At 43.4% G+C, this 22,910-nt stretch overlaps 2 protein-coding genes across 2 annotated transcripts in view; one reads left to right on the top strand and one right to left on the bottom strand.

Annotated features, from left to right (window-relative positions):
- The window catches only part of LOC146986424 (protein NLRC3-like), a 478,141-nt gene that overhangs the window by 165,614 nt on the left and 289,617 nt on the right, over positions 1–22,910 (bottom strand). The window lies entirely within an intron of this gene.
- Positions 1–22,910, top strand: part of LOC146986438 (protein NLRC3-like) — a 110,470-nt gene that overhangs the window by 50,428 nt on the left and 37,132 nt on the right. The window contains exon 6 of the mRNA XM_085780212.1: positions 7,308–7,354. Coding sequence (XP_085636338.1) covers positions 7,308–7,354 — 47 coding nt within the window. The remainder of the gene's footprint in view (positions 1–7,307; positions 7,355–22,910) is intronic.

Here is a 22,910-nt window from a genome sequence, read left to right as displayed (position 1 = left end):
AGGCAGGAATCGAACCCATGACCATATGATCACTAAACCTTTACTCTGCCACTCGGCTACAGAGAGCACACTGCTTTCAAGACTGTTGTCATTCATCGTAATGTGATGATGTGCTGCAAACTGGTATGAGTAATCAAGGAGATAACAAACACCTGTAACCAATTGAAGGCGGGGGAGGAGAGCAGAATTCAACATAACATAACAAGAGTTCTTCCCTTGAATTCGAACCAGTGACCTTAGGGTTGGCAAGCAGCCACCCTAACCCCTACACTACAGTGGAGTTGTGAAGAAGAGAGGTTGAGACTTTGATGAATGTGAGATTTTTCAATGATGCTTAAAATAAAAAGAAATGAGTATAGATTAGCCACACCAAGTAAGGAGAGGACTTTTTTGTGACCTGTGACTATTTTTTGGTGAATTAAAATGAATTAAAAAGCACTTAACAGCAAGTTACAAAGTTGAGCTCCTTCTCCTGCTGATGTGAAAAAAATGCATTGGGCTGAATGAGAGCAGAGAGCTCCCTGGCTGCATTTAAAAAATATTTTAAATTATTATCTAAGTCTCTTTGCATTTTTGACCAGAATTTTAGCCAGAAGACAAGTGTGGCTACAAAACTGGAGAAAATAATTTGTCTAGAGTTTAATTTGTGGCCGTGCTGACAGTTTAGCCAGAAAAACTCTAGAATGTTTTTTTGCCTCTATCCACTCTGACACCACTCTGGCTCTGCTCGTTAGACGCAACACACACACATTATAAAGCTGAAAAAAATCAGAAAAAGTTAAATATTTGAAAAAGTATAAATAGTTAAAAAGAGAAAAGTAATGCCGATAAAGTTCAAAAAAAGCTGCACGTTTTGATATATGAATTGTTGAAATAGCACAAAGTATGAAGGACTAGAAGAAGACCGTAAAAAGGCGGAAGAAAATGGCCAAACAGAAGAACAATAGTGTGACTGCTTCAGCAGTCACACTAACTAGAAAAAGCATTTCCAAGAATGGAAATGGTGTGACTGCTGACAGCAACTGAACGCTGTTGCAGAACTAGAAAAAGCATTTCCAAGAATGGAAATGGTGTGACTGCTGATAGCAACTGAACGCTGTTGCAGAATTAGCAAATAGTGCAAGCAGTGATCACCATACAAATGTTTGACCAAGGTCGGAATTGAACCCACAACCTCATGGTCATTAGACTTCCACTCTGCCTCTAGGCCACGGTGCACACACAGTTGTAGAGACTGTTGTCTGTTAATGATCTGCACACTGTCAACATCAAGAAAGCTTGAGAGTCAAGCTTGAATGACTTAGAATGAAAATTTCTGTGAATTTCAGGCTGAGAGCAGCAGTTTCAACATGAAGCAAGTTATCAGAAGTCAACAGAGGACAACTGGGAAAATAATTCACTATAATTGTTGTTGAGGCAAGAATTGAACCAGCAACCTTCAGGTCTCCAGACCAGCAAGCTAACCACTAGGCTACAGACAGAGACAGTGTGTGAGGGGTAAAGAAAACCTTTGATAAGAGGATCACTGGCTTCTGCTTAAAAAAAAAAGTAAGGAATCGAACCCATGACCTCATGATCAATAAACCTTTACTCTGCCACTTCACCACAGAGAGCACAGACATAAGCATGTTTCAGACAGAGTTGTGGAGAATTCTCAGCATTGGGCTGAATGAGAGCAGAGAGCTCCCTGGCTGCATTTAAAAAATATTTAAAATTATTATCTAAGTCTCTTTGCATTTTTGACCAGAATTTTAGCCAGAAGACAAGTGTGGCTACAAAACTGGAGAAAATAATTTGTCTAGAGTTTAATTTGCAGAAAAAGTTAAATATTTTAAAAAGTATAAATAGTTAAAAAGAGAAAAGTAACGCCGATAAAGTTCAAAAAAAGCTGCACGTTTTGATATATGAATTGTTGAAATAGCACAACACCTAACACACTAACCATATGGCCACAGAGAACCTGAGTTACAATGAGCTTTATACTATGAGGAATCAAAGACTGTCCAATGACAGCTGAATAATTGGAATCAAAAGTCAAGCAATGATGTGAAATGACTGAGGCAGGAATCGAACCCGTGACCATATGATCACTAAACCTTTACTCTGCCACTCAGCTACAGAGAGCACGCTGCTTTCAAGACTGTTGTCATTCATTGTAATGTGATGATGTGCTGCAAACTGGTACGAGTAATCAAGGAGATAACAAACACCTGTAACCAATTGAAGGCGGGGGAGGAGAGCAGAATTGAACATAACATAACAAGAATTCTTCCCTTGGATTCGAACCAGTGACCTTAGGGTTGGCAGGCAGTTACCCTAACCCCTACACTACAGAGGAGTTGTCAAGAAGAGAGGTTGAGACTTTGATGAATGTGAGATTTTTCAATGATGCTTAAAACAAAAATAAATTAATATAAATTAGCCACACCAAGAAGGAAGAGGACTTTTTTGTGACCTGTGACTATTTTTTGGTGAATTAAAATGAATTAAAAAGCACTTAACAGCAAGTTACAAAGTTGAGCTCCTTCTCCTGCTGATGTGAAAAAAATGCATTGAGCTTAATGAGAGCAGAGAGCTCCCTGGCTGCATTTAAAAAATATTTAAAATTATTATCTAAGTCTCTTTGCATTTTTGACCAGAATTTTAGCCAGAAGACAAGTGTGGCTACAACACTGGAGAAAATAATTTGTCTAGAGTTTAATTTGTGGCCATGCTGACAGTTTAGCCAGAAAAACTCTAGAATGTTTTTTTGCCTCTCTCCACTCTGACACCACTCTGGCTCTGCTCGTTAGACGCAATACACACACATTATAAAGCTGAAAAAAATCAGAAAAAGTTAAATATTTGAAAAAGTATAAATAGTTAAAAAGAGAAAAGTAATGCCGATAAAGTCCAAAAGAAGCTGCACGTTTTGATATATGAATTGTTGAAATAGCACAAAGTATGAAGGACTAGAAGAAGACCGTAAAAAGGCGGAAGAAAATGGCCAAACAGAAGAACAATAGTGTGACTGCTTCAGCAGTCACACTAATTAGCAAATAGTGCAAGCTGTGATCACCATACAAATGTTTGACCAAGGTCAGAATCGAACCCACATCCTCATGGTCATTAGACTTCCACTCTGCCTCTAGGCCACAGTGCACACACAGTTGCAGAGACTGTTGTCTGTTAATGATCTGCACACTGTCAACATCAAGAAAGCTTGAGAGTCAAGCTTGAATGACTTAGAATGAAAATGTCTGTGAATTTCAGGCTGAGCACTAACCATATGGCCACAGAGAACCTGAGTTACAATGAGCTTTATACTATGAGGAATCAAAGACTGTCCAATGACAGCTGAATAATTGGAATCAAAAGTCAAGCAATGAAGTGAAAAGACTGAGGCAGGAATCGAACCCATGACCATATGATCACTAAACCTTTACTCTGCCACTCGGCTACAGAGAGCACACTGCTTTCAAGACTGTTGTCATTCATTGTAATGTGATGATGTGCTGCAAACTGGTATGAGTAATCAAGGAGATAACAAACACCTGTAACCAATTGAAGGCGGGGGAGGAGAGCAGAATTCAACATAACATAACAAGAGTTCTTCCCTTGGATTCGAACCAGTGACCTTAGGGTTGCCAAGCATCCACCCTAACCCCTACACTACAGTGGAGTTGTGAAGAAGAGAGGTTGAGACTTTGATGAATGTGAGATTTTTTGTGAAAAAGTTAAATATTTGAAAAAGTATAAATAGTTAAAAAGAGAAAAGTAATGCCGATAAAGTTCAAAAAAAGCTGCACGTTTTGATATATGAATTGTTGAAATAGCACAAAGTATGAAGGACTAGAAGAAGACCGTAAAAAGGCGGAAGAAAATGGCCAAACAGAAGAACAATAGTGTGACTGCTTCAGCAGTCACACTAAAAAAGAGAATAAAGATTTGAATAACAATAGTGTGAATGCTTCCAGCATTCACACTAATAAGAAGAAAAAATCCACACAATAACAGTAGTGCCCGGGCTTTGCCCGGGCACTGGTCCCTGCAGCTATTTCATAGCTGTTGGGACCAGTGCCCGGTGCGATTGCCCGTGGCCCTAAATATAACACAAAATGTTTTAATTAACATTCAAATGACAGATAGAACCAGTTAGATTAGAATGCAGTCTGGGGGTCAGATTGTAGGCCCCGACAATCGTGACCATTTTGATCAAAAGTCCTCTTGTGTGTGGGGGGAGCCGTCAAAGTGGAATGTGACTAAAATTGAGTTTATTAACCAACCAACCAAAGAAGTGAGCTGACCGAGCACATAGCATAACAAAGCAGTGTGGCTAGATCATGTTTGATCACGTGAGATTTCTGGCTTGGGGGACGAGATTCTAGTGTAAATCTTTAGCCGTTTTCCCACTAAAATTAGCGGGTCGACGCGGGTTTTTTAAACGCGGGTCGACCCGCTAACAATCGGCATTTGGCCCCTTTCCCATTGACCAAAATGAGCCGAGTCTGACCCCCCGCTGAGGGATCAGACAGAGCATAAACCAGTCGCCCCGCTCTCATCCGCGGTGCAAGAGACACACACAGTCATGCCACAGCCGCCCGCCACGGAGTGTCCGTCCGCCGAGGCAGACTCTCTGGCTGGCTGACCTGGAGCACCAGGACCGCGGAGGACAGAGAGTCTGCTGCGGCCGGATGACGGACGTCCGCGGCACAACACGTCAGTTAAACAGACTGTCGCTTCTTTTCTTTTCTTTTTTTCTATCGTTTTTGGTCAGTGTTCTCTGATCTTTTGATCCCAGTCTCGGGTGAGAGCAGAGCGGAGCAGAGCTTTGTTTTGGTACGTGATATGAGACGCGACCGGCGCGATGACGTAGCGTCACGTAACGTTCAGTGTCATCACGTAAATTAGCGGGTTGACGTGGGTCTGGCGTTCCCACTGCAAGCCGAGCAGAGCCGAGCCGATTAAAGGCGATTTTAACCCGCGTCGCGTGCCGAGTCGTTTGACCCGCGTCGACGCGGGTCGACGCAGCTCGGTGCGCCTTTCCCACTGCCACCAAAAGCCGATTGTTAGCGGGTTTAAACGGGTTTTTTGGCCAGTGGGAAAGGGGTATTTGTGTGTGGTGTGCTCACACTGTCTCACTCTTGGATTTATTATAATACATCCATGGTCTCACTTTACCCCAACACCCCCATTTTAGAAAAAACGACCTCTCTTAGAAATTCAGGCTAATTTTCAGCCAGCATCATCACATGGTTTTATGTGTTGGTAGTTCATCATCATGTATCATATACGTTTTTCTACCTGAATCAATTTGATTTGGCACAACAGTTGATTAAGTTGACAGCAAGAAAATTTACTTTTACATGCATGCAAAAATAACATTTTTGTGAAAAAAACATGCTTTCCACAACATCATGAGGTTCTCTCCTTCATGACCATGGGGAAAAGGAAGGGGCTTGAAAACATAATGGTCAGATGACCATAAATGTGTTCCGTTTTCTAGATACAGGGGATGTCTCACATTACCCCACTCTCCCCTAAGAAGGTACAGGCTCTGAAATGAACTTAAATGTAAAAGGGGGCTTCTTTGCTCTGGCCCGCCCAGACTCTAGGACCAGCCCTGCTACCCATAACGGTTTTTTCAGTCAGGAGTCTTCATATTCCTGATCTGTCTGCACATTGTTGGACTTTCCTTCAGTAGAGGATTTTGATGAGCAGACATCTTACTGGGAGTGACACTGAGTCACACACCTAAGCGGAAAATATATCGTTTTCTATCGCTTGGTTGGTTGAAACAAGTAGCCTAACGAGCCTGTTTTGACAACGTAAGGAGTAGCTTATTTTGTTTAATTTTGGAATCCAGCCGTGGGATTCGGTCCGTGGTCTATCCGGGAGAGTCTCACACACACACACGCACACACACACACGCACACACGCACGCACGCACACACGCGCACACACACACACACACACACACACACACACACACATACTAGTCGAAATCCGTTGTTGCGACGGAACTTTAATCCCAGCAAATGCCGCTATTGGGCTTCATCGTGATGCAGCTGTCTATGCTGCCAGTCACACACACGCAGAGAGAGAGAAAGAGGGAGAGAGACGCTCGCTCCCTCTCGTTTATGCTTTACATGATCAATTAGGCTATTATACACTGTTTGTGATACAGGCAGCCTTATTTTACTGTCTGCATGCGTGGATGCAGCAGGGAAACCCTGCTGTATGTATAATGCGATCGGATCACGATACTTCAAATAAAAATCGTTTTTTGTTTTTTTATCATATCGGCCCGATCCGATCAGTTGCCAATCGATTGGCACCATCTCTAGTAATAATCAATGTTTGTGGCTGAATGTGTGTGTGATCAAACAGCTGTTTTCAGACTGTGTGTGTGCTGCTCAAACACGTCTGACTCCAGATCAGATGAAGCCACAAAGTGGCTCCTTAATGAAAGTCTCCAGCAGCTGGAGCTTCACTTCCTGTCTGAGTCCATGTGCTCTGAGCTGAGCCTGGTTCTCTCTGCTCTACAGTTTCTCTGCTTCCTCTGGACTCTGACTTCAAGTCCAGTAAAAATGTGTGGACAGGTTTGATGGAGCTCAGGACTGGTCCTGAGGACGGCTGCTTTGTTCCACATGATGTGACTGATCTCAGTGAGTCAGTGTGTTGCAGCTGATCTGTGTGAAGAGCAGAGAAGAACAGAGTCATTGATCATGAGATCCTGATCCGTCCTGTCACTGTGATCAGATGGTTTCTATTAGAGCTCCTTCATCCACTCACTGCTGCTGTGGCTCCTGTGGAAACCTGCTCACAGCCTCATTCTTCAGCTTCCTGGGGAGTTTTCTTCAAACAAACACAAGTTGTGTTCACACTCAGTGTTTCTCACTAAACTCACTGTTTCACTGAGCTCTAACAAACATGTTGAGTGTGTTTCATTCCTTATCAAACACTGAAACCATCCACTGTTCACAGCTGCACTCTTCTTCTTCTTCTCCACCTGTTGTGTCTTCATCTTATTTGCTGCAACGTGTTTGTGCAGCTTGAGAGTCAGAGAGTGAAAGTGTGTGTCTGACACTGAAGTGACATCACATGGAGAAAACACATGATGAAGTGTTTCCTCCTCGTCTCCTCCTGCTCTGTATCATCACTAGATAAAGACTCCAGCTCCTTCTTCTCTGTGCTCAGTGTTCATCCATACATACCAGCCTCCATGTGAACACAGTGATAAAACAGTGTGTGTGTGAGAGCCATGTAATGTCCATGTGTGCATGCTGACAGAGAACGTGCTGCTCTGACCCCCCTCCTCCTTTCAGGGTGCAGCCTGCTGGAGTCCAATTCTTGACACCAGGTCTGAGGAAGTGTAAGTGTGTTTTTACTTTATTTTTACTTACTTATTTAAAAAAAACTGTTAAAAATAACATGATTCAGAAATATGACCTGGTGTAAATGTAATAAAACCACACGTAAAGGTGTATACACACATGTGCATAAGTGTCTGCGTGTGTACATGTATGTGTGAAAATTTTTGTTTGTATGGATTTCTGTACAGATATTGGTGTTTATGTATTTATGTGTATATGTGCGCATGTGATAGTAAATTTGTCTATACTGCATGTAGCATGTCAACACTTAATAGAAATGTATTAAGATGATGAGTAGCTGGGCTGCAGCCGCTCAATTTATTTGATGTCACTTTTGTTGTAAACGTTGTTTGTTGATGTTTTTCTTCTTCTTCTTCCATTTCTTCTTTGCTTGGATGTAGGTACTATCTAATTTGTGAATTAATTCTTTGTAACAAGGGGTAGACAATATAAGTTTGCTTCTTTCTGCCCCCTTTCATTCAAGAGTTGCAGTATTGTCATTGTTTATTTTATTTTTTGTTTTTATGCTCGATAAATGAATGAAATAAATAAATAAACTAAACTAAACTAACTAAACTTTGAGCAGCACATTCAACCATCTTCACACTGTCACATCACTGACGTCATGAGTCTTCATCAAACTGTCAATAACTGATCACATGATCAATAACTGCAGCTGTGTCTTGTTCTCTCCATCAGATTCCTGTCGACTCACAATCGACACAAACACAGTGAACACAAACATCAAACTGTCTGACAACAACAGGAAGGCGACATTTGTGAGGGAGCGTCAGTCATATCCTGATCATCCAGACAGATTTGACTACTGGTCTCAGCTGCTGTGTTCAACTGGTCTGGCTGGTCGCTGCTACTGGGAGGTCGAGTGCAGAGGAGGAGTTGATATATCAGTGAGTTACAGAGGAATCAGCAGGAAAGGAGACAATAGAGACTGTGAGTTTGGAGGGAACGATCAGTCCTGGAGTCTGATCTGCTCTGATGGTCGTTACTACGTCAGGCACAATAACAGACTGACAGACATCACCTCCTCCTCCTCCTCCTCCTCCTCCTCCTCCTCTGTCTCTAACAGAGTAGCAGTGTATGTGGACTGTCCTGCTGGCTCTCTGTCCTTCTACAGAGTCTCCTCTGACTCACTGATCCACCTCTACACCTTCAACACCACCTTCACTCAACCTCTGTATCCTGGGTTTGGATTCTCATGGTCTGGTTCCTCAGTGTCTCTGTGTTGAGTGAATCAGAGTCTCCTCCTGTCACAGAAACCTTCTCACTGTTGAACAGACAGTTCAGTCTCTACATGTCTGTCTGTCTCTCTCACTCACGTTTTCATATTCATGGATTAAAATCAGTTGATTTTTTAAAATATTTTCTCAATGATTCTTGTAAACTTCTTCCTCTTCCTTTAAAGATGGATGATTCATTCATGTTCAACTTTACAGGCTGTTTGTGAGCTGTGAGTCACAGGTAAACAGACAGAGCAATAAACAACTGGAAACAAACATAATGTTGTATAGACGCTGAATATAATGAATTACATGTGATTTATTTTTCTTTGTGGTTTTACTGAATCATTACTGCATTTCCTGCTGATGAGCTACTAATCCTACCAGCTAATGATTTTTCTGTTAACATGCCGCTGAGATAATTATTAGGGCCGCGGGCAATCGCACCGGGCACTGGTCCCAACAGCTATGAAATAGCTGTAGGGACCAGTGCCCGGGCAAAGCCCGGGCACTACTGTTATTGTGTGGATTTTTTCTTATTAGTGTGACTATTGTTCTTCTGTTTGGCCATTTTCTTCCGCCTTTTTACGGTCTTCTTCTAGTCCTTCATACTTTGTGCTATTTCAACAATTCATATATCAAAACGTGCAGCTTTTTTTGAACTTTATCGGCATTACTTTTCTCTTTTTAACTATTTATACTTTTTCAAATATTTAACTTTTTCTGATTTTTTTCAGCTTTATAATGTGTGTGTGTTGCGTCTAACGAGCAGAGCCAGAGTGGTGTCAGAGTGGATAGAGGCAAAAAAACATTCTAGAGTTTTTCTGGCTAAACTGTCAGCACGGCCACAAATTAAACTCTAGACAAATTATTTTCTCCAGTTTTGTAGCCACACTTGTCTTCTGGCTAAAATTCTGGTCAAAAATGCAAAGAGACTTAGATAATAATTTAAAATATTTTTTAAATGCAGCCAGGGAGCTCTCTGCTCTCATTCAGCCCAATGCATTTTTTTCACATCAGCAGGAGAAGGAGCTCAACTTTGTAACTTGCTGTTAAGTGCTTTTTAATTCATTTTAATTCACCAAAAAATAGTCACAGGTCACAAAAAAGTCCTCTCCTTACTTGGTGTGGCTAATCTATACTCATTTCTTTTTATTTTAAGCATCATTGAAAAATCTCACATTCATCAAAGTCTCAACCTCTCTTCTTCACAACTCCACTGTAGTGTAGGGGTTAGGGTGGCTGCTTGCCAACCCTAAGGTCACTGGTTCGAATTCAAGGGAAGAACTCTTGTTATGTTATGTTGAATTCTGCTCTCCTCCCCCGCCTTCAATTGGTTACAGGTGTTTGTTATCTCCTTGATTACTCATACCAGTTTGCAGCACATCATCACATTACGATGAATGACAACAGTCTTGAAAGCAGTGTGCTCTCTGTAGCCGAGTGGCAGAGTAAAGGTTTAGTGATCATATGGTCATGGGTTCGATTCCTGCCTCAGTCATTTCACATCATTGCTTGACTTTTGATTCCAATTATTCAGCTGTCATTGGACAGTCTTTGATTCCTCATAGTATAAAGCTCATTGTAACTCAGGTTCTCTGTGGCCATATGGTTAGTGTGTTAGGTGTTGTGCTATTTCAACAATTCATATATCAAAACGTGCAGCTTTTTTTGAACTTTATCGGCATTACTTTTCTCTTTTTAACTATTTATACTTTTTAAAATATTTAACTTTTTCTGCAAATTAAACTCTAGACAAATTATTTTCTCCAGTTTTGTAGCCACACTTGTCTTCTGGCTAAAATTCTGGTCAAAAATGCAAAGAGACTTAGATAATAATTTTAAATATTTTTTAAATGCAGCCAGGGAGCTCTCTGCTCTCATTCAGCCCAATGCTGAGAGTTCTCCACAACTCTGTCTGTAGTCCAGTTGGTTACAGGTGTTTGTTAAGAGACGCATTAATTGCTTCTGCCACCGTTTGCAGCACATCATCACATTACAATGGCAACATGCTTATGTCTGTGCTCTCTGTGGCGAAGTGGCAGAGTAAAGGTTTATTGATCATGAGGTCATGGGTTCGATTCCTTACTTTTTTTTTTAAGCAGAAGCCAGTGATCCTCTTATCAAAGGTTTTCTTTACCCCTCACATACTGTCTCTGTCTGTAGCCTAGTGGTTAGCTTGCTGGTCTGGAGACCTGAAGGTTGCTGGTTCAAATCTTGCCTCAACAACAATTATAGTGAATTATTTTCCCAGTCGTCCTCTGTTGACTTCTGATAACTTGCTTCATGTTGAAACTGCTGCTCTCAGCCTGAAATTCACAGAAATTTTCATTCTAAGTCATTCAAGCTTGACTCTCAAGCTTTCTTGATGTTGACAGTGTGCAGATCATTAACAGACAACAGTCTCTGCAACTGTGTGTGCACCGTGGCCTAGAGGCAGAGTGGAAGTCTAATGACCATGAGGTTGTGGGTTCGATTCCGACTTTGGTCAAACATTTGTATGGTGATCACTGCTTGCATTTGCTAATTCTGCAACAGCGTTCAGTTGCTGTCAGCAGTCACACCATTTCCATTCTTGGAAATGCTTTTTCTAGTTCTCCTTCATCTTCCGGACGATTTTCGATTCGCTACTAGTCCTGGTTGCAGGACATATTATATATCAAAACGTGCGTCCTGATCGGGATCGCTGTGCTATTACTTTTCTCAACAGTTTACGAATTTTTCGCGACTATGTCGCGAAAAACTGCGCAAAAATTTTGCATGTAAGTCAATGGGACGGGCGAAAAAAAAAAGACCGAAAAAGACCAATCATTGGAGTTTAACAAAAGTCTACTGCTCAGGCATACTTTCACCTAGAGACTCCATTTAAACTTTAAACAGTAGACACAAGTCTTGTGTATTGTCGTATTACTCCACGTTTTGATAGGTCATATAGTTTTTGATCAATCCCTGATCAATGACCATGATCATTTTTGGAGAAATTATGAGTTTATAATGGGTGTGTATTGCATGGAATGTTCGTGTCAGAGTGCGTGACATCATCGGTTAGAGTGGGAGAGAGTGAAGAAACATTCTGTATTTTTTCTGGATAAATTGCCACCACGGCCACAATTTACACTCTACAGACATAATTTTTTCAGAATTTGTAAGACAAACTTGTTATCTCTCATGTCATGTGCTCAAAATATCAGAGAGACTTACAGAACTTACAGAATCAGCCTCTGAGTGCGGCCACGTCTGTCCCTGCTCCTCATTGAGTCCAATACAAATATTTTCTGAGAGGAGCAGAACGGCCTGATGTTTTAAAACTGCCAGCGTCGCCAAAATATTTACTGTAGAAACACCAAATCGTACCGAAATTTTCAGTAAGTCCTTAGAGCAACATTGATCTGTGTTTTGTTCTGATAGGAGTTACCGTTTTGTCATGCTAAGCCTAATTGTGAGGCCGGTTTAGAGGCAGAAAATGGCTGTTTTTCTCCACGTTTCTGTCTGTCTCAGCCTGCGGGGGCCCCTATCGCCGTGGTAACCTCTTTGATCCTCAGGCCAGGGCTCGTTAACTTCATAAACAATCCACCTGGCGCTCGTTTAAATGTTTATAAACACAGACACAGCTAAATCAGACTGACACAGGATGCAGCTACTAACTAACTATGTGACAAGTCAGTCACACACACACACACAGACTCTAGAGCCAGCTTCATGTGATTACAGTCACACACACACACACACACACACACACACACACACACACACACACACACACACACACACACACACACACAGGTAACCTAATGTGGTTACAGCTCCTCCATATCAGTGCTTATAGAAAGATGATCATGTGTCTGTCTGATCAGCTCTGTCTTGACCTTAAGATCGTGGGTTTGATTCCCATGTTGACAGAGATGGCACAATCCGCAGTAGCTCCCGTGGCCCATTCAAAATTTCCCGAGAGGAAATTTTCTAGTTGATTTTGTTCTTGAGTCAGTTTGTGTTTAGGAAAAAGAAGTGCTTAATTGACCAATCCCCATGATTCTGCTACTAGTCCGACATTAGTTCTGGGATGTGTGGTTGTCAAGCTCAGGATTCTAACTGTTACAACATGTGTTGTTATGGTAGTAGAGTGGAAAAAGTAAGTGGATCAATTTACCCCCTTGATTTCTCTAGTCTGTCTCAGTTTACCCCTGAGCTGGGGTAAAGTGAGACACGAGACCACTTTTTTAAAAAACAATCATATTTTCACTGCCTTTCATTCTAAATACATTCTGATAATTTCCATTGCTAGGAAACATCCTGAATTAATGGGAAATGTGTAAATTTTACTGATAAATCATTTTAGCTCGCTTAGAGGGGAGCAAATGTAAAAAATGTCTCACTTTACCCCACTCTCCCCTACTACTTGAGTAAAGGAGTTGAATCAGTACTTCTACTTTTACCAGAGTATTTTTTTTACACAGGTATATCCATTTAAGTCATATTCATCAGCCAGTGTTGAATATGACAGACCCACAATCGAGGCAAAATATCTCTATTACTGGTGGTTGACTGTGGAAAAGGTGACAGGAGCTTTCAGTTTTTAATAAAATTGAAATATCTAAACAATAAACATCAAACAATAATGTTTTAGGCCAAAATGTGATTTTTTTATTGAATTTTATTTGAATCCCCCCACCCTCAACAGTGGACAGTATGCAGCAACACCGCCTCCCCCCACCACCACTACCACCACCTTGACTAACTGATTTTCTGCGGGAAACCCTGCAAAGTTAACATAAAAAAACTAGGCCTATGCATGAGTGGGTGAATTAATGGGGAAAAAAAGAGTAAAAAAAAAAGAAAAAAGAAGAATATCGTCCCACGTGATCGATCGGTTCTGATCGGTAATCGGATCGGTGAGGCTTTAGGTGATCTGTGATCGGTATCGGTCCCAAAAAACCTGATGGGACCATCTCTAATTATTACAGATGTAGCCACCTAGAAGTTCCCCCTGGTCCCTGGTGGGACCACTGTGGGACCGTGATGGGTCCGTGGCGGGTCCGTGACGGGCTCCCGCTTGGCCCGTGGCGATAATTTAATCCCCCGCGATGACGTAGCGAACGCAGCCACGACTGTTAACGCCCCTCTGCAGCCCGTGTGAAAATCAGATGCAGTGTCTCATTTGTCCACGGGGAGGAGCAGTGATTTTGACCCGAGTTAATCTGTCAATCACTTTTCCTCCTCCTTTCTTTTTTCCCTCAGATGAATTGCTATAATTGCCTCCAAAACAGGCGATCTATAAGTAGCTTCAAAGATAAATAAACACCGACAGAGCACAAATAAAAATGTATATCACTCGCAGTTTACCTGTCTACAGAATTTGCATTCTACTAAATGTTTGCCTTGTGGTGGTTTTAATGTTAACACTGAAGCATACGGTGCGCAAATAAACCCTAACCAATAAATAAACATGCCTACGTGTCCGTGAATATACACGCATGAGACGGTGTGTGTAAAATGAAAGTGTGGTCCTATGTGACCGCCCTTATATTCAAACAAGAGGAAAAAGAAACAATTATGAGGTTCATAAATGCTGAGACTTGACATAGGCTACTTGATGTTTTGTGTTTGTTTGTGTGAAACCTGTAATATAGTTATTTACAAGCCCCTCTTTCAGTTTTTGCCAGTCGGCAACCATGAAATCTGCTGTGCATCTCTGGCTTGCTCATTCACTCCCGATCTGCGAATAAATAAATACATTTCTAGTGACCACAGCGCGTCACGTCTCAGAACCACGGGCTACATTTGTGTATTTATTAGGGCTGTGCAAGTTGCGTTATGGCAACTCATTAAACTATCAACGCCGACATTTATTTTATTGCGCATTAATGCATGTTGCTCACATGCTTTTATTTTGTAAAAGTCTGTTGCTGGCTGCTGCGGTGTAGGGGTCAGAGTCGCCGGACACCGTAAACATGCGCTGTGCACCTCTGTAAAATTCTCAATAAAATTGAATGAATGAGTGTATTTTTCACCACAGAATACTAATATCCCTCCCCCTGCGCTATGCTGACCTGACGCGTCTAGAGTGGTTGACAGCTCTCTCTATATATTTTTTTTTCCCACTTTAATGATAAAGTCACGTCAAACCAGCCATTCCCATTAGGAGAGCCAAATGCCTGACGCGCGATTCCGCGATGATCTACTGGCACTGACGCACCTGTCTAGGGCGCACTCACACTAGGGCCAGTTGATCCGTGCCGTGCTGAAGCCCGAATGCCCCCCCTCCCTTCTCCCCCGCTGGCCCGCACTCACACTACCTCGAACCCAAGCGTGCTCAAGCATGGTTGCCTCCGACACAAACGTCATCACGTTGATATAACAACACGGCGGATGCGCTCTGACTGCAGAAAGAACGGCGCTTTGACCGGTTGTCATGGTAATATCTTGAAGTTTAATCAAAGCGACGTTAACTAGCGATGTTTACGGCGCGACGTAATCGTTAAGTAACTGTTGTTTACATGCGGTTGCAGACACGTGGTGGAGAACGAGCCCGCAGCGTATTACGTGTGCGCATTCCTGGCCAAGCGTACCGTGCCCAAGCACACCTCTCCCAACCGTGCCGGGCCAGGGAAGTGTTCCGGAACGCTTGCACTCACACCAGCAATAGGCTCTGTGCACAAGTCCCGTGACGTACTTCCGCTTTACCCGGTTGTCGGCATATCGGTTTCCGGCTAACTTCCTGCTTCATTCGCTTACTATTATAGAGCGTCTGTCACAATAAACTTTTTGAGATGCCTGCAAAATCTGCCCAAAATATAGATCAACGATGTTCACCGCATTGTGGATGCTCACTCCCTGCTCCCAAAAGCAAACGAGAGAATGGCTTTCGTCTTTATATATCGAGTTACGTGCACTAGTTAGTAGAAGTTGTTGTTGTTAGCCGACCAGCTAACGTTAGCGACGTGCTATTTTTAAAGCTTTGCGTTAGTTTCGTATTAAAGTTTGTTGTTGTACTGACTGTGTTCACTATGAGGGGTGTAGCTACTGTGAAGCCAGTTTAGTGGGTTAGCGAGGTGTTGAGTCTAAAGCTTTCAGGCTCTCCTGTACAAGGTGGCTCTCTTTTAACCCGGCTAGATCGCCACGGTAACTAATGCTTAGCTCATAACCTGGTCCCGACCAGGTTCAGAGTTTAATCATAAAACCGGCTATAAAAGCGCAGCTGTTTCACTATTTAACTCATTTTCAGCTGCGTCACGGGACGTCACGGGACTTGTGCACAGAGCCTATAGAATCCGGACTTTAGGGGGCAAACGTGCTTGGGCACGGTACGCTTGCCTAGTGTGGGTGCACCCTTAATATGGAAGGTGCGCTCTGCTCTTATTTCCATCTCACCCCACACACGTCGACCTGTGTCTTGTGAAGACGTGCAGCGAGAGAGAGAGAGAGGGAGAGAGAGAGAGAGAGAGAGAGAGAGAGAGACTATACTATAGACTATACAGCGCGCACTGCACACCAGCTGATCCGCCGGTCCACTGAGTGAAATAAGCAAGTTTAGTCAGATAATCAGGGCCGTTGCTAGGAATTCTGGGGCCCCTGAAAGAATACTAAAGTGGGCCCCTGACTTTTCCATTTGTTTTCTTAGACTAAGTGTATGATCATTTTTTATTTAGCCTACTTTGTTTTGATGCTAATGCAGCATTACTATGAGTATTAGTCAGGGTCTTATGCAGAATAATTCAGTCATACAAAGATTAGACTAGGTGCAGCAGGTGTCTTCAACTTTGTGAAGTTGTGATATCAAATCGGAATGGGGTTTATAGGGGGATTGACAGTATAGGCTAGTGCTATAACTAGTAAATTATAGTGAAAAATCAATACATTTAATTAATACATTTAATCCAGAGGAAGTACAGAGTTAAATTAAATTCCAGCACTGACTCCATAATTATGCAAAATTACAACATTTTTTGTAAGATAGATAATAATGTAAGATAATCATGAAAATAAAAATGTTTAAAGCAGGACCTTAAGGAAATACCTGCTCATTTTCTAATCAATTCATAGTCAAATCGGTGGGGGATGCTTGGAGATGGTAATGCTCTGGAGCAGGTGTGAATGTTCAGGGGTTTGGAGTGTGTTGTTGCTCAGGAGAGAGTCTGGTCCAGCTAGCCTTCCAACATAACCTCCCCTCCCCCGGTCCTCCTTCAAAGTTGAACAGCCAGCTCCATTGCAGGCTCTGTGCGATTTGTGTGACAATGGGTGACCAATAGGTGGCCCATTAGGGCAAACAAAAGATTGAGCAATGATAATGCTAATTCCCTGGTCGAAGGCATGCACTGAATACCTGCAACTGCAAACATCTTAAAAAGGCTTTCATCACTCCCTTAGTTTTTTCCTATTTAAATGTAGATTCACAGTAAATAAATTGTGATAAAAAAAATTGACAGTAGGTATTATTAGCTACAACAATTTATTTCCAGATAAAACAGTGGCCAGCGCATCTCCAGTAGCTAGGTCTGTTATAATTTCACTTCTTAAATCAAACATGTACTCGTGGTTCTATGAATTATGTGAATTTCCACTCACCACAAAAACTAGTCACACCCAGGAAAAGGAGGGGGTCACTCCAGCTGCTGGGACTTTACTAGAGCTCTGCTGGAACTCTCAAGGGAACAGCATGGGAACAGCATGGCAGCAGCATGGCAGGGGAATTTCTATGTGGCTCCCACTGTTCACTACACTCACTCTCTTCTGGTTGACAGCTCCAGGCCTCTGGAAAGTGATGACATCTGGATGTCACACTTGTGATTTACCGTCTCCTCAACACAACAACAGATCTCATCAGGACAAGATCAGGATCTCAGAGAGACTGAGCTGATTATTGATCATCAATATCTGACCAGACAGAGACCTGATGGTGCCGCCTGGTTTTTGTCTCTTATTTCTTTCTTGGTTGGAGACGCTGGGAGACAAATTATGTCTCTGAGCAGTGGACATGGTTTGATTCTTGTTGTTGTGTTGTTGTTAGTGTGTCCACACTCAACGGTGTCTACAGTCACCCCCCCTCCCCTTTCCCCTGCTGTTAAACCAGCCTGTTCTCCCTTCCCATGAACCAGTCTGCCATCCAGTCCTCCCATCAAGCTAGTTGCTCTCCCTGCCTCCCTTGCCTACCAGAAGCTGCCTCCATCAGCTCTTGTTAACATTTCCATGTTTCCCACTATCTGTGTTATAAACTGTTTTCTTGTCTGTGTAATGGGGTCCTCGCCAGCGGGCGGCGCCGTGTCCTCACCTGGGGAGGTTATTTAGGTAGGCAGGTAACAGGTTCCGCTCTCTCTGTTCCTCTGCCGGGTCATTGCTACTGAACACACTAACGCGGCCAGCGTGAGGGGACGCCAGGCTTTGCTCAGTAGCCGCTGAATTTAAAAAATCAGGTATACAAACTTTTATTGACAAATGTAGTTAATAATTAATCACTGTTTATGCGCATGCCGTACGGCAGGGTAATTGTCTGTTTACTGTGTTGATTCCTTCAGAATCCGGACAATTGTGGCTCAAACCCAGGGACACGGGTCCTCAAAAGTACAGAGTTATATGTGAGTCTTATACAATGTTGTATGAGGGTTTATGCAAATTCATTCATGAACGTAGAGTGTAATATGTTTTTTCTTGTAATTAGTTTCGGCCAGTCGGCGGACGGGGACGCGCTGCTCATTGGGCATCGTCTCACTGATTTAAAGGTACAGAATATATACATGTAGGAGTGGGCCTTTTGTTTATGAGTGTAAATAAGAAATGTGTGGGGTGTGTGGATGGTATGGAGGCCTGTAGCAATACAGAATCCAGTGCATAGTTCTTGTAGTCGGTGCGTTTAAAAACCGGCTATACAAATAAAATTGCCTTTCCTTGCCCACAGTCTCTGGGACTGTTCAGGTCAAACACTCTGTTGGTTCAGGAGCAGTTAAACCAGCTGCAGCTGATTTTTTTCCCCTGATAAACTCTGAAATAAAGTCTGATCAAAACAGACTCAGAGCAGTAGTAGTAGTTTATCACTGTGACTGATGAAAGCTGCACAGCTCATGTTTAAATCACTCAGAGATTTTGGCTTCAGTATAAACTGTGTTAGGACGAGTCAGACTGTGACAGAGGACGTCAGTGGAGTGGGCGGAGCTTCACTGTGGCCTACACCACCTCTGGATATGGTCTGAGTGATCAGATCTGATGTCATCAATGCATTAATCCTCCTCCTCTATCAGACAGTGTGTGTGGCTGCAGCAGCCTCTCCATACCTGAGAGAGTCCAGTCTCCAGTCTGGATCCTTCAGTCCAGCAGACAGCAGCTTCACTCCTGAGGCTCCTGGATGATTGTAGCTCAGGTCCAGCTCTCTTAGATGGGAGGGGTTGGAGCTCAGAGCTGAGGCCAGAGAAGCAAAGCCTTCCTCTGTGACCAGACATCCTGACAGACTGAACACACAACAACACACAGGAAACCACTGTCAACACCTGGAGATGTGTTCAAGTGTAATCAGATAAACAGCTTAATGGATCCTCACCTGAGAGTCTCCAGTGTACAGTGTGAACTCTCCAGTCCACCAGACAGCAGCTTCTCTCCTGAGGCTCCTGGATGATTGTAGCTCAGGTCCAGCTCTCTCCGATGGGAGGGGTTGGAACTCAGAGCTGAGGCCAGAGAAGCACAGCCTTCCTCTGTGACCAGACATCCTGACAGACTGAACACACACAACAACACACAGGAAACCACTGTCAACACCTGGAGGTGTGTTCAAGTGTAATCAGATAAACAGCTTGATGGATGCTCACCTGAGAGTCTCCAGTCTACAGTGTGGACTCTCCAGTCCACCAGACAGCAGCTTCACTCCTGAGTCCTTCAGTTCGTTGTTACTCAGGTCCAGGTGTCTCAGACTAGAGGACTGGGAGCTGAGGACTGAGGACAGAGCTTCACAGCTTCTCTCTGAGAGGTTACAGCTGCTCAGTCTGAAGAGATTAACATGAGGAATTAAAGAATAAATGGATTTATTTTCTGTCCTGTTGAAAAGACAGAAGTGTTTTTATACAATGATGAGTAAATCCAACTATCTCTACACTTACAGAGCTTTGTTAGAGGCTTTGACCACTGGCAGCAGCCTCAGAAGAGCGTCCTTTGAAGCAGAGTATTTCCTCAGGTCAAACTCATCCAGATCTTCTTCTGATGACAGTAAGATGAAGCCCAGAGCCGACCATTGAGCAGGAGACAGTTTATCTGTGGAGAGACGTCCTGATCTCAGGGACTGTTGGATCTCCTCCACTAAAGAACGATCATTCAGTTCATTCAGACAGTGGAACAGGTTGATGCTTTTCTCTGCAGAGGGAGTCTCTTCAATCTTCTTCTTAATGTACTGGACTGTTTTCTGATTGGACCGTGAGTCAATTCCTGTCTGAGTCATCAGACCTCGTAGGAGAGCCTGATTGGGCTTCAGTGAAAGACCCAGGAGGAAGCGGAGGAACAAGTCTAGGTGTCCATTTGGACTCTGTAAGGCCTCGTCCACAGCGCTCTGGTAGAAAGGTGTAGATGTGTCTCTAATCGACCACCGAGATGTTGTTTGTTGTTGTGACATCAGGTTGAGTCCAGAGTTGATGAAGGTCAGATGGACATGAAGAGCAGCCAGAAACTCCTGAACACTCAGATGGACGAAGCAGAACACCTTGTCCTGGTACAGGCCTCTCTCCTCTTTAAAGATCTGTGTGAACACTCCTGAGTACACTGAGGCTGCTCTGATATCGATGCCACACTCTGTCAGGTCTGATTCATAGAAGATCAGGTTTCCTTTCTGCAGCTGCTCAAAAGCCAGTTTTCCCAGGGACTTAATCATCGACCTGCTCTTTCGACTCCAGTGTGGATCTGTCTCAGCTCCTCCATCATACTTGACCTTCTTCAGTTTTAGATAAACCACCAGGAAGTGAATGTACATCTCAGTCAGGGTCTTGGGCAGCTCTCCTCCCTCTCTGGTCTTCAACAGCTCCTCCAGAACTGTAGCAGTGATCCAGCAGAAGACTGGGATGTGGCACATGATGTGGAGGCTTCGTGATGTCTTGATGTGGGAGATGATCTCTCTGGCCTGCTCCTCATCTCTGAACCTCTTCCTGAAGTACTCCTCCTTCTGTGGGTCAGTGAACCCTCTGACCTCTGTCACCATGTCAACACACTCAGGAGGGATCTGATTGGCTGCTGCAGGTCGTGTGGTTATCCAGAGGCGAGCAGAGGGAAGCAGTTTCCCCCTGATGAGGTTGATCAGCAGCACGTGGACTGAGGTGGACTCTGTAACATCAGTCAGGATCTCAGTGTTGTGGAAGTCCAGAGGAAGTCGACACTCGTCCAGACCGTCAAAGATGATGACGACCTGGAACTGATCAAAGCTGCAGATTCCTGCTCCTTTGGTTTCAGAGAAGAAGTGATGGACAAGTTCCACCAAGCTGAACTTTTTCTCTTTCAGCACATTCAGCTCTCTGAAGGTGAAGGGAAATGTGAAGTGTATGTCCTGGTTGGTTTTGTCTTCAGCCCAGTCCAGAGTGAACTTCTGTGTTAAGACTGTTTTCCCAATGCCAGCCACTCCCTTTGTCATCACTGTTCTGATTTGTCGGTCTCTTCCATGTGGGGCTTTAAAGATGTCTTCTTGTTTGATGGTTGTTTCTGGTCTGTCTGGTCTCCTTGAAGCTGTTTCAATCTGTCTGACCTCATGTTCATCATTGACCCCTCCAGCCCCTCCCTCTGTGATGTAGAGCTCTGTGTAGATCTGGTTCAGAAGGGTTTGGTTTCCTGCTTTAGAGATCCCCTCAAACACACACTGGAACTTCTTCTTCAGGGCAGATTTGAGTTTACGTTGACAAACTGCAGCAAGATGTTCTGAATGAAAACACAAGAAATCAGACCAATAAGAAAATATAACATGATAATTCCTCTAAATAACGACTATATGAACATGTTTCCCTCCATGTGTTGATGTCAGTGAACGTCTCATTTGTCCATCATGTTGAATCTTTACAGAAATCCTCTTACTGCTCTGCAGACGCTCAGCCAGCTCCTCCTGCTTCCTGCTCCTCAGGAGCTTCACTGTGATCTTCACTAACGCCTCTCTGATGCTCCTCTGCTCTTCATCCTCACCATCCACCACCTCCTCATCCTCCCTCTGACTCCCTGAGCATTCTGGGTAATCTGGACTCAGAAGCTTGTGGATCTTCTTCAGCTCGTTCTTCACAAAAGTGACCATGTTCTCCTCCAGCAGCTGGAACAGAAACTCTATGAGTGACAGCATCAAACTAAAACCTGACAGACTGACAATCCACTGGTGTCAAAGTGCAGCATGGAGATGATGGTGAACACAACAGATGTAACAGCAGCTGTTGGACATGTACCCACCATAAACATGGAGTCCAGGTGTGTTTGATGCTGCTGGGCAGACTGACCACTGGGAACCTCTAAGCTCTCCTGGTCCACTCTGTGGAGGAATCAGTGTCAAGTGACCATCAGTACAGAGAGATAATACAAGATGGACTTTATATGTCCCCTGAGGACGTTCACAACATAGACACTTTGATTTCAGACCTGGTCCAACAACACGTTGTACAAACTGGTTCATTTCTATAATAACTTGAATCTGACTGTCAGTTACAGCTTACATCTGATCAGCTGATCCACGTCCTCCTTTAAAGTTCAATATCTCGTCCTTTGACATGTTGCTCTTTAAAGACAGACAGCTGGGTTCAGGACAGTCTGGTCTCTGCTGCTGGATCCTGAAACAACAACACAACTGATGTGAAGAAGTTTTAGGATTTCAAAAATAAAAAAAATGAACACAATAAAGATGGACCTTAACTCATTGAGTGCCATTGACGTCTATGGACGTCAATCAAAATCCAACGCTTGCAAAAGAAAAAAGTGCTTAGACGTCCAATGCACTTTTCTGCGGCTGGTAAATGGGGACGCTCTCCCGCACATTGTGAGTAATTTTGGGGCTTCTGGGATGTGTAGAACGAAGAAGACTGTAGATCAGAGCAAGAAGTGAAGAGGAAGGAGAAGACGAGCGCGATCGGTACGGAGATAAAAAAGTCGGGAAAAGTTTCTATTTCTAGAGGAAAACGACGGGCAGAGCCTGGAACAAGTGTAACGTGGAGCTGGAGCAAAGCTTAGCCACAGATGCTATTAGCATAGCTCCAGCATGAAGTGATCGGAGGAGGCAGGAAAGGTAAACTCATCTAGATGATCAGCACCGAAATGCCGAAGCGGAGGCGGATCGCGGAGTCAGTTTCACCAGTTGCTGTCTAACCGACGTCATGACGACGAACCGCGAGAT

This window comes from Trachurus japonicus, chromosome 6, assembly GCF_045865225.1.
Source record: "Trachurus japonicus isolate A0001 chromosome 6, Traja_1.0".
NCBI lineage: Eukaryota > Metazoa > Chordata > Actinopteri > Carangiformes > Carangidae > Trachurus > Trachurus japonicus.
Note: the sequence above shows the minus strand (reverse complement) of the source record. Positions and strands in the feature narration are given on the sequence as shown.